At 45.9% G+C, this 13,254-nt stretch overlaps 7 protein-coding genes across 7 annotated transcripts; 5 read left to right on the forward strand and 2 right to left on the reverse strand.

The window, feature by feature from the left end:
* Positions 1-1,763: 1,763 nt before the first annotated feature.
* Positions 1,764-2,243, reverse strand: LY79DRAFT_570606 (uncharacterized protein). Its single transcript, XM_060559170.1, has one exon. The coding sequence runs from the start codon at positions 2,089-2,091 to the stop codon at positions 1,933-1,935; it is 159 nt and encodes a 52-aa protein (XP_060408240.1). The 5' UTR covers positions 2,092-2,243; the 3' UTR covers positions 1,764-1,932.
* A 222-nt stretch (positions 2,244-2,465) lies between these two features.
* Positions 2,466-4,662, forward strand: LY79DRAFT_570608 (fungal-specific transcription factor domain-containing protein). The gene is made up of 4 exons (XM_060559171.1): positions 2,466-2,649; positions 2,707-2,840; positions 2,897-4,120; positions 4,176-4,662. The coding sequence occupies exons 1-4, from the start codon at positions 2,581-2,583 to the stop codon at positions 4,435-4,437; spliced, it is 1,689 nt and encodes a 562-aa protein (XP_060408241.1). The 5' UTR covers positions 2,466-2,580; the 3' UTR covers positions 4,438-4,662.
* LY79DRAFT_570609 (glutathione S-transferase) lies at positions 4,632-5,934 on the reverse strand. Its single transcript, XM_060559172.1, has one exon. The coding sequence runs from the start codon at positions 5,761-5,763 to the stop codon at positions 5,101-5,103; it is 663 nt and encodes a 220-aa protein (XP_060408242.1). The 5' UTR covers positions 5,764-5,934; the 3' UTR covers positions 4,632-5,100.
* A 216-nt stretch (positions 5,935-6,150) lies between these two features.
* On the forward strand, positions 6,151-7,457 carry LY79DRAFT_570613 (uncharacterized protein). The gene is made up of 3 exons (XM_060559173.1): positions 6,151-6,604; positions 6,664-6,946; positions 7,003-7,457. Exons 1-3 carry the CDS (start codon positions 6,361-6,363, stop codon positions 7,172-7,174), a joined length of 699 nt encoding a protein of 232 aa, XP_060408243.1. The 5' UTR covers positions 6,151-6,360; the 3' UTR covers positions 7,175-7,457.
* Positions 7,458-8,566: 1,109 nt separating this feature from the next.
* Positions 8,567-8,967, forward strand: LY79DRAFT_674262 (uncharacterized protein; the record flags this gene model as incomplete). Its single annotated transcript, XM_060564274.1, has 2 exons — positions 8,567-8,692; positions 8,899-8,967. The coding sequence occupies 2 exons, from the start codon at positions 8,567-8,569 to the stop codon at positions 8,965-8,967; spliced, it is 195 nt and encodes a 64-aa protein (XP_060408244.1).
* A 240-nt stretch (positions 8,968-9,207) lies between these two features.
* Positions 9,208-9,702, forward strand: LY79DRAFT_674263 (uncharacterized protein; the record flags this gene model as incomplete). Its single annotated transcript, XM_060564275.1, has 2 exons — positions 9,208-9,308; positions 9,351-9,702. The coding sequence occupies 2 exons, from the start codon at positions 9,208-9,210 to the stop codon at positions 9,700-9,702; spliced, it is 453 nt and encodes a 150-aa protein (XP_060408245.1).
* A 2,030-nt stretch (positions 9,703-11,732) lies between these two features.
* On the forward strand, positions 11,733-13,223 carry LY79DRAFT_642954 (uncharacterized protein). Its single transcript, XM_060562386.1, has 5 exons — positions 11,733-12,287; positions 12,340-12,436; positions 12,492-12,850; positions 12,911-13,135; positions 13,217-13,223. The coding sequence occupies exons 1-4, from the start codon at positions 11,900-11,902 to the stop codon at positions 13,132-13,134; spliced, it is 1,068 nt and encodes a 355-aa protein (XP_060408246.1). The 5' UTR covers positions 11,733-11,899; the 3' UTR covers position 13,135; positions 13,217-13,223.
* The last annotated feature ends 31 nt before the right edge of the window (positions 13,224-13,254 follow it).

A 13,254-nucleotide genomic window follows, 5' to 3' on the forward strand; every position in this document is an offset into this window, starting at 1 on the left:
AAAACATAAACTGAAATATTGTAGAACAATATGACAATGGTAGGGTTTTATTGAGAAGTGTATAAGAATAGGCTTCATACTAGGGAGGTATGTAAAAAAGCTTGGAATAACTACAACCTTCTTATTTTCTGTGTCACTGAATATTGTTTGACGGCAACCTTCGTTCACAGTCGTTTGTCCAGGCGCCTAGAAATACAGAGCTAAAACTTAAGCCTAACAGCAGCAAATCTGTCATTGATGTGCGGGAAAATGCCTTCGCTATATCTGCGTTCCACTAATTATACTGTCTGAAATCCCTTCAAGAAGGCTTCGTTCGACTCGCCAACGATAAGAGAAGTCATGAACAAGGAGTAGAGGAGAGTAAACATGCTTTTTATTAAATACTTACCCTAAGCCACCATATGCGCTGCGGATAATACCTTAGAAGGACCTAATCCGGGAGGTTCAGGTGACGATGGCATTCTGCAGGTTTGAGGCGTCCACCACAAATGTCGGTTGTAGACTAGTCTTTGTAGACTGGAGAGATAAGCATGGGATATCAAAGCCTCCAATCGCTTGTTGCAGAGTTGGTCCAAATATGATTTCCAAGTGTACTTATACAAACGCCAAGAGTCTTTTTACGACTTTCCCGTGAAATGGAGAGTCAAATTATAACCAGAAGCGTGCTAAAAATGGGGACCACGCTGCAACAGTTCCATGTTCTATTTACGTAATACTAGAGAGACTCTCGTTTTGAGCCTTTATACCACCTTACAAAGTGAGACGTACCTTTGTGCGCTGCCAACATACTGACACTTAACCTGATTGGTTATCGTGATTAATCCATACTGATTTAGCTCTTCAAACGCATGAATACTGCTTTTCTCTGCTACTTAATACGACAGTAACGATGTAATTATATGGGGGTGTCTAGCTGAGCCGCAAGGCTGCATATAAGTGCTGCGGACTGCTATTGGACTGCGTTCTGTCTAGTGGCTTCTTAACACGGGAAAAGGACTAAGTGGAAAGGGTTTAAACAATGATCCTTTGGAGCCCAATGCTACATGCTTAGATATTCTGGATCCGGCGGATGGAAAATATCCAAGTTAGCATCGTACTAACGTATGTATGCTTGCACATCTATCCTAGATTATCCAATTAAAACTGCAATTGGGCATCTGTGGAAATGATCTCAGAACATAATGGAACTGGTGCCAAAGCCTAGCTAGCCGATATCGAATGAAAAGGCCGTCGAAGGGAACAAAGTAGGAAAATGAAGCAGCCATGAGTATATCCGAGGTTTTCAATTCTGTCCTTGTGCTGATAATCGCTAATAGGGCGAAGAAGAGCAATACTGAACAGTAAAGCTACCAATTAGACGATATTCTGCACCGAGATGAGAAGCGAACTTTGCCAAATTGGCTCCCGCAATAGATCATAGAATTCGTCTTAATAACCCATAATAACCCACCCGGCTGCAAGCTATCAAGAAGAGAAGAATGGGAGAATGCATGCATCCTTTCCAAATTCACAGCAGCCTCAGACCGCAGATTTAGTGAGGAGAAGCCCGAAAGGCTATTCGAAACCCGACTTCACCGGGGGAATAGCTTTTCGCCCATAACAAGTTTGTGACCCTACAAGATCAGGCTTGATGACTCACACTTATAATTGCGAAGGTCTTTGCTAGACATTCTTTTCTGCTTTGCGTCTCCGGACATAGTAGAATAGAAGCAGAAATAACTTTTTTTTTACGAAGAACTACGTAAGTTTCGTGGCATCAAAAGGGTATCTATAGATGTTCTGATTTATGTCCTATTGATACTAGGAGTCTGATTACGCATCCCACAAGAAAGAAGGTATATGGCTATTAGAGTCTAAACTTAATAAAGCCTTTATGCCCATGGTATTAGAACTTAGGCATCTTGATATGGTGGGATTTTGTTAGAAAGGCGCTCATGTAGGTGCTATGAATGGGTGCAAGCGGACTCCTGTGCAGTATGGGGTCGAGAGGGGACATGAAGAGTATGTAAGAAGCCTCCTAAGAGCTAGCGCTGATTGTGTCAATGTTGATTTAAGGGGCATGACAGCACTTAACCGCATGTACAGGCTCATGTGAGTATTTTACACCAGTATCGTTTCATACATGGAGCAACTCTGATGATCAGATGTTGCGATGCAACACAGATAACTAACCTAATACCCTCACGCTAAGCTGGATTGCAGCCATGTGTCAAACTAGCGGTGAACATGTATTAGCGTTTGTGGGCAACGTTTTGATGGCATAGAGCCTAAGAAAGAGAGAATAACGGGGGTCGCTGACACCTATCTACTCACTTTGGCCGTAAACCCACCCACAAGTTCAGTGGCGGCCAATGCATTTCACGTATATGTTGATTGGCCGCTCTTATCGCCCATCCCCCTCGCTTTAACGACCCCCCCTTTCTGATTTGTAATCCATCTCCTTGATATGGCTAATCTGTTGCACTATCATGGCTTGGGAACCAACATCTTCACGAGAAGTGGTTAAGTGTCTCCTTGTCAGTCTATTCTCTCTGCCTTTTGAAACTTTTGAGCCGTAAAACAATTTTAGAATAGCAAGTCATGGAATCTCAACCAGATTTCCAGCATCCGTCGAGTTTTAGAGAAGAAGGGCAGCAAGTAATTACTCGTGTGAGTCACCAAAAACCTCTCCTCATACTTACTCTGCTAACGCTTCTTTCACAAAAGGCTTGCGACAGGTGTCGGAGAAGAAAGATCCGTTGTGACCCTACTATGGAAGGATGCGTTCAGTGCACCAAGTATCACTCAAGGTGCCACTTCACGCCAATCACAACAAAGAAGAATCCTCGCAGACCAGCTGGGTTAGTCTGATGCAACATCCCATGAGAATTACTTGTGCTAAACATCTCAGCTTTAGATACATCGCAAAACTCGAGGAAAGACTTTTCGAAGTGGAAGCATTGCTGGGAAACAACTCTTTAAGTGAGACAACAACGCCTGGGATCAGTTACAACCACAGCGGAACCGAACTGCTTACCCTTGAGGGTGATAAAACTGGTCGTTTCATTGGTAAACTATTGTCGTACTCCGCTCCGGAGTTGCGAGCCTTCTCTCGGCCAGCCCAGCAGCAACTTCCTACAACAGCGTTTGCTCTGGAGCTGGTCAATGAAACTTTCACCAATTATAACAGATTCCTTCCACTTTTCGATAAAGATGACTTCTTGGGAAACTTTCAGCTCAAGTACTCGACCTCCAATCCGGGAGATGCTGATTGGTGGGCATGTCTCAATGTCGTGCTGTCGATAGCTCATCGCCTCCGCGCCCTGCGTTCATCGGACCCGGAGCGTGAGAACCACTTAGCGTCTGGATACATGCGAAACGCCTTAGGCGTTGTCGCCGAACTAAGCGTTTCTAACCGTAGTCTTTCTGCCGTTCAAGCTCTGGTAGGTATGGCTTGCATTCTTCAGGGAACACCAAATCCACAGCCAGCCTCAGTGCTTGTAGCCGCCGCTTTACGACTAGCACAGGCTATGGATCTACATAGAGATTGTTCAAGCATGGGCCTCACGCAGTCCGAAGCTGAGCAGCGGAGGCGGGTATTTTGGAAAATCTATATTCTAGACAAGGACATCAGTCTACGGACGTGCTGCCCATTCAATCAAGATGATGATGAGATGGATATCAGACTACCATCAAATACGAACCTTGCGTCAGGTTACGAGGACCTTTTCAACCATCGCATCGGGCTTGCGGTTATTCAGGGACAGGTCTACAAACAGTTGTACTCTGTCCACGCTGGACGACAAACGGAGACGCAAAGAGCAATTGCGGCACAAGCATTGAGTTCGTTGTTATCGCGCTGGAATGCCAGTGCTCAGCTGGATTCGCCAGACGACCCCACATCGTTGCCAGGATGCCGAATAACAGGCTATATGATACACAAAGTGGTTTTACGGCTCACATACATTCATTGTTTGGCAATGGTTGATCGTCACTTGGTTCCGATGGTACAACCTCGCTTCAACCAAGAGGTTGGTCGGCCTCAGGTGTCATTACACCCAGGTACTCTATGTCTTGTCGAGTCACGCAGAGCAATCCGTCTTGTTGCAGCTATCCCTCCAGGAGACCGCGCTTGTGTCTGGTAAATGATTTGTTGAGACCTATAGCTGTGCTGAATGCTTTTTAACTCATTATAGGATGCTACTCCACGCTTTCTTTGCTGCAACCCGCAGCATACTCTATAATCTAACACAAAACCCGATGTCTCCAAACGCTCTCTCAGACCTGCATCTTGTGGAGCCATTCTTGCGTCTGCTGGATACGCTACTGAAGGATCCAAGAGGAGGCTCACAATCAGAGGAGCTCGGGCGAATACACACCATGTGTAACAACTTGAATGACGAAGCAAAAAAGGCTGTCCAGATTTTCGGTTCCAGGTATACAGCGTCCCTAACATGATGATTTGAGGTTGGCAGTTATTGGGTTAAATTGGATGATATTTCTTGCTCGCAGGGATTGGGTGGTGCTGCTGGACAGGTTTAGGTTTTGTCACGATGCACTTATTCCGTCATGGAATGTCATAAGAAGACGGCTTGACTATCTACGTTCTAGACTGCCTGTTGAGGCGCGTAGATATACGTGTCGGTAAAGTGGATCCGGATTAATAGATGTTCCGGCACCGGTCGGATCCATCAAAGGCTGCGCGATGTCGTGAAGGCATCGCGACAGGTTTCTAAACCTCAAATACACTTTCAGCAGGCTCTGTAAACGCACGGAATAGGCAAGCTGAGAAACCGCAGCCATTTCAAGTTTACTATATGCCGGAAAAAAAGGAAAAAAAGAACAAGTAAAAAAACTTCCAATACCAGCAAGTGTATCAAGAACCAGAGTATTTGACTTTTCGTCGTTCTGTTCTGTAATCTGGTAAATAACCATCAATTTCCCCACTGCAAGCACAAGCTGCGCCTTATCACCAGTATATATATGCATATGCAAATGCAATGGACGAGAAATTCGTGGAATTCAAATTTATTTCCACCGATACCTATTATTTCCCTTCACTCTTGCCTCGTTCACACCTAGTAACTTGCTTGCAATAGACAGAAAACCCCATTTTACATCCTATTTGGCCTCTTGGAGGTTCAGGACCTTCTTTACACTCGGGCGCGCTAGCATGTTCTCAGACCACATCCGGACATACGGGTAGTCGTTCTGATTGAACTCATCATCCGGAATTCGCGGTGCAGCAGTGTTCTGCCAAGTGAAAAAGGCAATGTCCACGTACGAGAACCGGCCACCCAAGAACCAGAAGTTGCCATCTGCGTCAGGCTTCTGGTTCGCCAAATGTCCCTCGAGGACACTAGTTATACGATTGACCTCCTTGACGTACCGATCGCGCGCCTCGGGGATTGGCTGATATATAATGAACCACATGGCTTGTCCATAGTACGGTCCCTGCCCGGTGGTCTGGTAAAAGAGCCACTGCCGAGCGTGATAGGCTTCGGCCGTACCCGCAATGAAGCTCATCTTGTGGTCCTTGTCGTATTTCTCAGTCAAGTACTCGATGATAGCCCCAGATTCCCAGAGCGTGAGGTCCGTGTTTGGGTCCTGGATAGACGGCAATCTTCCGTTCGGGTTGATGGCGACGTACTTGGGATTTTTCACGTCGGAGAGTGGGATGGGTTCTGTCTCGTATGGAACTCCTAACTCCTCGCACAGAAGGATAACCTTGCCAGCATTGGGCCCGTGGATTCCCAGGACTTTGATTGGCTTCATCGTTGTCATTTGGATAGAGGTAAATCGGATTGTTCAATAATGATTGCCCATAGAAGGTTTGATGAGTTCGAAAGTGGTCGACGACGAAAGTCAATTAGGTGCGCAAAAACGCGGAATGTACTTTGATTCACGGAAGTTGATCTTGTCTTCGGCGGCGTCGCCAACGACTTTTTAATATTCAAAAGCAGGCTGGATCTAAGTCCTGCTCTTTTTGATAGTTAGATTACTCTAATACTGATAAGGGAGGGCTTCAAAGGTGACTAATTCTTGAGCTGACATATGTAGGCTGACACATTCTATTGGTCATGCTCTGCTCAAGTACGGACCTTCCGAAGGGTCCATTGCCGTGCTGACTTGATGTCTCTAATAGGCCTAGTAGATGCGCAGTTGAATTTACATATACTTGATCAATTAGCTTACAAACCGCAACTGGGGGAAAATGTCGCCAGCGCGGCTGGTGTGACTAATTTGGTTTTCACATTACCTTGCACCTCCTTTCTCTCACCGAGAAGATACGCATAAATATGGCAGGTAAAGGCTTCCTACATTTCTGCCGGCTTTCATGCTCGACTACATACAGCCTATCTTACCTTCTTACCTCTCAAAATGCTTGGATCACCTCCCGTCGCTCTCATTCTCGGTGCAGGGCCAAAAGTCGGCTTGCCAGCCGCAAGCGCCTTTCGAAGCAAAGGCTACAAAGTCGCAATTGCAGCCCGGTCCCTGGAGGAGGCGGATAGCACAAACGAGCAGCTCAACATAAGAAGCGACTTCTCCAATCCCGATGACGTTATCAATACCTTCACTAAGGTTAAGGGGGAGCTGGGAATCCCAAGCGTGGTCGTTTATAACGGTAAGCCTTGAAGATAGAGGGAAAGTAGCTTATTTTTCCTGCTGACCAACGATTCCCAGCTGGTGCCGCAACATTCTCCCCTGCTGGCGACCCGTTTTCCATCCCACTGGAGGCTTTCAAGCGAGACATGACCATCAACAATACCAGTGTCTTTGTGGCTGCGCAGCAAGCTGTTCTCTGCTTTGCGGAGCTCCCTGCCGACACCCAGAAGACATTTTTCTTTACAGGGAACATCCTGAACGTTGTACCTCTGCCGCAGTTTCTAGAATCAGGTGCTGGAAAGTCAGCCTCGGCACACATGATGATGGCTGCTGCCTCTGAATACAAGGAGAAAGGGTTCAGGTGTGCCAACTATACCGTTCATGAATAACTAGTTGAATGCAACTGATACTCTGTAGATTTTACTACGTTGATGAACGGAAGGCGGACGGCTCGGCCGCCTTTAGAATTGACGGGGAGGCACATTCGAAGCTCTTTTTAGAGCTTGCAGAGGGGAAGACACAGGGGCCGTGGTTGCAGACATTCGTTAAGGGCACCGGATATAAGGACTTTGGTCCGTATCAACTCTAGTATTGTTATAGACACCAGCCATAGTTTTATTATGAAGTAGCACCTGCTATACTTGTGGTACGATCATTGGAGGTCTAATTCTTTACCTCTATCCCTGCTGAGGGCAATATTGTTGTATTGCGCAATGTGATGAGGGAGGTGATAAAGTGAGAAGAAGCTGGCCGATTGGCTGGGCCAAGGGTAGGGCTGTGCAGTATCTAGCGTGGGGTGGTTATGTCTTAAGTCTTCCCTTCCCTGCACGATGCCAAGCTCCACGTCGGTGGATTGTATATAATGATGACTGTTTCTTTCTGCCCCTAGCAGGTCTGCTTCATTCAACCCCCACCTCACTAAAACCAATCAAGGAACTAACTCCAACACTAATCTATCACATTTCTATCCATTAATAAGCCGCTTTGCGAAACCGACCCAGATTTCGACACTAAGCTCTTGGAAAAAGTCAAGGCAGATGTTGAGGCCGTCCGCAACTTAGGGTTCGGGGTTTTCGATTATGATACCCCGCTGCCGCTCCTCCTCCTCGACGACTCTACAGAGAAGCCATTGCTGTGTAATGAACCTGTCGAGGAGACCATCGCCATCAGCGCCCACATTTCTCTGCGCATCCCCGCCTTCTACAAGCAGCGCTTCATTCAGAGCAACCAACCCGACTTTGGCCTTGAAGTTGGTTAGTTGACTTGAAGCTATTCCCATAGTTGGTTGGTTGGTTGAATGCTATTTTTCTTTGATAGTTGGTTGAATTAGTTGTTTCAGTTGAATACCCATTATCTATATAATGCTATTCCTATAGTATAGAAGGGCATCCCCCCCCACCCCCCCCCCCCCCCCCCCATAGTGGGTTTCTTTTCTTCCCCAGCATAAGGCAAAACAATAATAGTTATAATTATACAGAGTACTCTATAAAGATAGCACGGTAACTAAGGATACATTCCTTACTTAGGTATATATCGTATCTTGGGATTATAGGAGGGCAAGGGCATTAGTTGTTAATAGAGTAGTTATAATAAATAGCTTTAGGAAGGGAAATAAAGAGGGATAGAGAAAAGGAAAAAATAAGAGATAGACAGGGGGGAGCAAGTATAATAGGTTCTAACTTAAGGCAGGGTATCTACTATATATCTATATAAACACCAAGAATAGTATAACAGGTAGAAATATAGTGTAGATATTCAGCTTCAGAAGAATATACAGCAGAGGAATATATAGATAATCTGACTCCACATAAATTAATTAACCAACTCAACTTTGGCCTTGAAGTTGGTTGGTTGATGTGAAGCTATTCGCAAAGTTGACTGGTTGGTTGATGAAGTTGGTTGATGGGGTTGCTTTGAGTGAAGCGCTGTCTACAAGCAGATTGCTGCTGTCTATAACGTGATGGAGGATCCGCCAGCCAGCATGAGCATCAAGCTAGAAATCCAGCCGCAGAACTTTGAGCCAGGGGCGCCAGAATGCCACTATCGCAGGTATCACTTACGCCACTTGCACCTGCACGACCCCGAGGCACTGCCAGATCTTCCCTTTGTAAGCACCCTGGTCATCAGGTCGAGGGCGTACAGCTCCAGCGCCGAAAACGCAACAGACACACGCCCTCTGTCTCCCTCTTACCACTGCAGTGTTTCGTCCACCTGCCGGCTGTCCAATAATGCAATACACCCTGGTTGTGGGAGCGCCACATGCCATCCTTCATGCCAAGTAAAGTAATACGCAAGCACTACACCTAGCTGTAGGACGACCCCCTGCAAGACGCCCGCCATGAGTTCAGCGCCGCCATCATAGACCAGGAGAAGCTCCTCTGAAGGAAAAGGATCCCCTCCAGTCTGGCCAGGGCCGCACTACACTTCTAGCCATTCTTCTCTCTCCCCAAACATAAACAGTCTGTAGCCCGTCAAAACCTGGTCCATCCCGCAGACAAAGATCCTGTGTCTGTCGGCCTGTTCAAGCTTGGTGCGCAACTAAGGCTCTTTGACGTGCGTGCCTTCGTCACTTCAGACCTGTTTCTTAGTCCCAAGGCGCCAACCAACCAGCAGTGATCGCACATGCGGCGATTCCAGGTCGATTTTCACCCACTCCGTCCAGACGGGCGGTGGTACTTTGTTGGCCCCGGTGGCGAGGATCCGCACGACTCTGAGCAAGGAGGGTACAAGATCTTGGGTACAGAACACTAACCCCGCAAAACCAGCACGGACAAGGACATGGACCTCGACGCCAAGTACAGCGACAACCTGGATAATAAGTATGATCACTATCTAAACATGTTCAGCACCGGGCCATGCAGGGACTGTATTGAGTCCCTGCTTGCGGCTTTTGCGAAGTCTTTGACTTACGACAATATGCTGAGCCTCGAGGACGACGAGATTTTCGCGCACCTGTGGTGGGTCTCTTCAAAAAATAGAGAATCCGAGGGATATGATCTACCGATGAGACTGGGCCAAAGATGGAGTGTCAAGTTCATAGCTGGGCGCGGTGGTGAGGAGGAGAAGGACGACAATGCTGCTGCTGCTGCGGCACCAACAACACCTGTGGTGCAGTAGCAGGTTAAAGACTGGAGACCCAGCGAGGAGGTCATGAGTCTGTTTGAAAACCTAGGGGGGCAGGAGTGGCTCATTCTTAAGTGGAACAGGTACAGATCTACAGCAGTGCACAACTTGCTGGGAAATAGCCAGTCATGAGCCATATAGTTAGGCGGGCAACTGAGATCTTTTGTTGCTGACTTAAGAATAAGTGGCCTAATACCAATTCTTTTAGAAATAGCGAGTTGAATATGATATTGTAACAGCAAGGAGAGTAAAAGCATATGCTCATTATCATCAAGAAAGCATTGTCAGTAGATGCTTAAGATAAACAGTGTTAGTTAGGAGATAGCAGCAAAAAGAATACAAGTCTAGTTTTGCGCCATAAGTTTATACTCAGACGCATTTAATAAAGTAGCCCTTAACAGCTTCCTACTATATTAGCAGAGCTTAAGCTTATTTTCTCTTCAGCTAATATTCCAGCAGGCCTTTTACAGACTTTCATATTGGAAACATGTAGAGTAGGAGGGACCTCTGCAGTGCAGTGATCCAAGGAAAAACACCAACAACCCACAAGGCAACACAAGATGCTTCCTCGATCAGTCAAGAGCCTACCTCAATCAGAGCATCAAGTCTACTGATCAAGGGTAACAGAGACTTCTGATCGTGAGAGTTAAGTGTCTAATTAGAACAAGTCTTAACATAATTAGAGGAGTAAAGCTCCTAATTATCTTATGTTATTATATCTAATTAGCTCACAGAAGAAATGTTTATAGTCTGATCTAGCTAAAAGAGTAGGTCTAGAAAAGAAAGGAAAAAGTTTGTTAGTCTCCTATCTATGTGATCTGGCTCCCTTATATAGGTTTTCCCTTAATTAAGACAAAAGCCTCTCCCTGTACACCTCTATACCTTAGATCTGCCCAGAATCAATCTCCTGATCGCCCTGACCTATTCCAATATATATACTCCTAAATATAAGGTTCTATAACCTACTGGTATCTTAGGCGGTTGCGGAGAAGTTATTAAATAAAACTCTCTCGAGTAAATGTTTAAGACAATCTTTCTACGCGCCCTTCAAGATTGACGAGAAAATTACAGTTTCAGTTGTAAAACAGAATCAGTAACTTTAAATAAGCCCCTCTGGGCATGAAGAATATATGTTCTAGAGAATACGTTCGTGATGATAATATCCTCACATGTAGTCAGGTATCCTACCCCCACCCCGTAGCAATCCAATTATATGACAGATTCTGATGCCTGTTTCTAGCTGAAGACGCCGACACAGTACACCTGGCCAGCCCAGAAGTTTGTCACATAATCCATCGGCATGGCAGGGTTTCAAGTGTAAGACTGGTTCACAGTGATACCGTTATCCGCGGCCATGGGCCCGTAGCTGTCATCGCTTACCACGACGTCTCACTTGCTGCAGTCTGACGGCTGGCTCGTATGTGTCGGCCCGGGAGGGGTCGGGGCTGCCGTCGTGGAGGAGGGTCTCGTTGACGGTGACGTTGTCGTGACGCCAGGTCCAGCCTCGGATACGCCAACACAGTATGCCTGCCTAATTCAGAAGTTAGCGGTACAGTCCTTGGAAACAGCAGGGTTGCAGGCATAGAACTGGTCGACCGATATGCCGTTGTCTGCGGCCAGAGAACCGCAGCTGTTACCTTCTGCCACAACGTCCCACTTGTTACAGTCGACAGGTTGGCCGTTGTGCGTGGGAGCCGGGGGCGTGGGTTTGGCTGTCGTTCTTGTCGAGGCAGACTGCGAGGACGTGATGCTGATGCCCTCCTTTGATAGCTTGGATTACTGGGACTAATTAGGCTTTGTTATCTAATAATAGCATTGTTTTTAGCGGTTAGACGTGTGTTAAAAGGAAGAAAATACTATAGTTGCGGTTAGGTCACTGGTTTGCTTGTCTGATTGGCTCGCTTATTATGTACGTTATAGCTATAAGTCTAGTTCTAATGCTGTCTGACTATAATAGTATGATTTATATACCTAGCAATTAAACTGAAGGATGTCTAAAACACTATAGGTTTGATGCTTATAATTGTTACAGAGAGCCCCAGTCAAACCTTATACAGTCACAAAAACATCTTTACTGGCCATCCCCCCATGTAAGATCAGTAACCGTTCCTCCTTTTACTTTATCATATTGTAACCGGCGATCATTCTTCTCACTCATGTTGCAATCACGCTAGCTGTGTTTTCTTTAATCATGAATACCAAATACCGATACTTATTATCGTCTGATCTAGAGTTGTCTAACTTGGACACGTCATCTGACGACAACCTTGATATAATATCTTCTACTGAACGACGCTGGAGACAATTTAGTTGCCTATTTGGCACATCTTTTGTTATCTTTATTTCTCTCATAGCAATATTTGCGCTTGGTCGACATTTAGGCTATGAAGATGCAACCTCAAAACCCAATCGCTGTATAGATCCCTCATTCAGAAGCGAATGGAGAACGCTCTCAAGACAAGAAAAGCTGGATTACATAGAAGCGGTTAAATGTCTCACCCGCATGACTTCCGTACTCACAGGTAATGGTACCATTCACGACGACTTTGCCTTTGTGCACAACAAGCATGGTCACAGCGGTAAGCCGTATTGATCATTATCAAGAGAGTTCCGTATTGACCAAAGTGGTAGCGCATGGGAAAGCACCCTTTCTCCCATGGCACAGAAGATTCATCTTCATATATGAAAAATATCTACAGGACAAGTGCTCGTACAAAGGAGCATTGCCGTGAGTTAATATGTGGACACTGTCCTCAAAAACACGCTGACTTGTTCGTCGATAGATACTGGGATTGGACACTTGATTGGGAGAATTTCCCAGAGTCTCCGATATTTTCGAGCGTCACTGGTTTTGGCGGCAATGGGAATCAAAGTGCGCCTCATAGTGTGGGTGAAGGACACTGTGTGACCGATGGCCCATTCGCAGACTGGCGTCCTCTCTATTACGGATCAAACTCACAACCCCATTGTTTATCTCGTGGCATCACTGATTTCGCTGGCACGAGTGTAAGTCTGAAAGTGGTGCAAGATATTCTAAGAGAAAGGGACTATGAGACATTCTTCTTGGCTTTGGAGAGAGGTCCTCATGACATGGCCCCCAATGGTATCAGAGGTGAATTCTTCAATTTTACGGCTCCTAATGGTAAGCGTTCACATAGACTCACAATTCGACTTGAACTTCTTTGTCTGATTCAGGCTTAAGATCCAATCTTCTACCTCCACCATGCACAATTGGACCGTCTTTGGTTCATTTGGCAGAAAAGAGATGAAAAGACTAGACTCACCAACTACTCAGGCAGCTCAGACGAGAACGCAAGCCTTAATGACATCCTCAACATGGAGGGTTTAGAGGAAGAGAATGTCCGTGTGTCTCAGGTGATGGGTACTCAAGGAGGTGGTTTATGTTACCAATATTCGTTGACATGAGGTTTGTAACCCCAGCCTTTATTTGTTCACTTGTTAGTACGGCAATGTTATATTGACAATATGATATCCTAAATCTGATTAGAGTCGAGAGAAACAAGTTTATAGACCAGAAGTTTAAGA

This window comes from Colletotrichum navitas, assembly GCF_030913465.1.
Source record: "Colletotrichum navitas strain CBS 125086 chromosome Unknown LY79scaffold_114, whole genome shotgun sequence".
Classification (NCBI taxonomy): Eukaryota; Fungi; Ascomycota; class Sordariomycetes; order Glomerellales; family Glomerellaceae; genus Colletotrichum; species Colletotrichum navitas.

What these genes read in the sequence shown, in the direction of transcription:
- LY79DRAFT_570606 (XM_060559170.1), bottom strand. Translation starts at nt 2,091, where the DNA reads ATGAGCCTGTACATGCGGTTAAGTGCTGTCATGCCCCTTAAATCAACA.
- LY79DRAFT_570609 (XM_060559172.1), bottom strand. Translation starts at nt 5,763, where the DNA reads ATGACAACGATGAAGCCAATCAAAGTCCTGGGAATCCACGGGCCCAAT.
- LY79DRAFT_570613 (XM_060559173.1), top strand. Translation starts at nt 6,361, where the DNA reads ATGCTTGGATCACCTCCCGTCGCTCTCATTCTCGGTGCAGGGCCAAAA. An exon ending in AAGCGTGGTCGTTTATAACG is followed by an intron (nt 6,605 to 6,663) that starts GTAAGCCTTGAA and finishes AACGATTCCCAG; the next exon opens with CTGGTGCCGCAACATTCTCC. An exon ending in TACAAGGAGAAAGGGTTCAG is followed by an intron (nt 6,947 to 7,002) that starts GTGTGCCAACTA and finishes GATACTCTGTAG; the next exon opens with ATTTTACTACGTTGATGAAC.
- LY79DRAFT_642954 (XM_060562386.1), top strand. Translation starts at nt 11,900, where the DNA reads ATGAATACCAAATACCGATACTTATTATCGTCTGATCTAGAGTTGTCT. An exon ending in TCGTACAAAGGAGCATTGCC is followed by an intron (nt 12,437 to 12,491) that starts GTGAGTTAATAT and finishes GTTCGTCGATAG; the next exon opens with ATACTGGGATTGGACACTTG. An exon ending in CAATTTTACGGCTCCTAATG is followed by an intron (nt 12,851 to 12,910) that starts GTAAGCGTTCAC and finishes TTCAGGCTTAAG; the next exon opens with ATCCAATCTTCTACCTCCAC.
- LY79DRAFT_570608 (XM_060559171.1), top strand. Translation starts at nt 2,581, where the DNA reads ATGGAATCTCAACCAGATTTCCAGCATCCGTCGAGTTTTAGAGAAGAA. An exon ending in AATCCTCGCAGACCAGCTGG is followed by an intron (nt 2,841 to 2,896) that starts GTTAGTCTGATG and finishes TCTCAGCTTTAG; the next exon opens with ATACATCGCAAAACTCGAGG. An exon ending in GGAGACCGCGCTTGTGTCTG is followed by an intron (nt 4,121 to 4,175) that starts GTAAATGATTTG and finishes AACTCATTATAG; the next exon opens with GATGCTACTCCACGCTTTCT.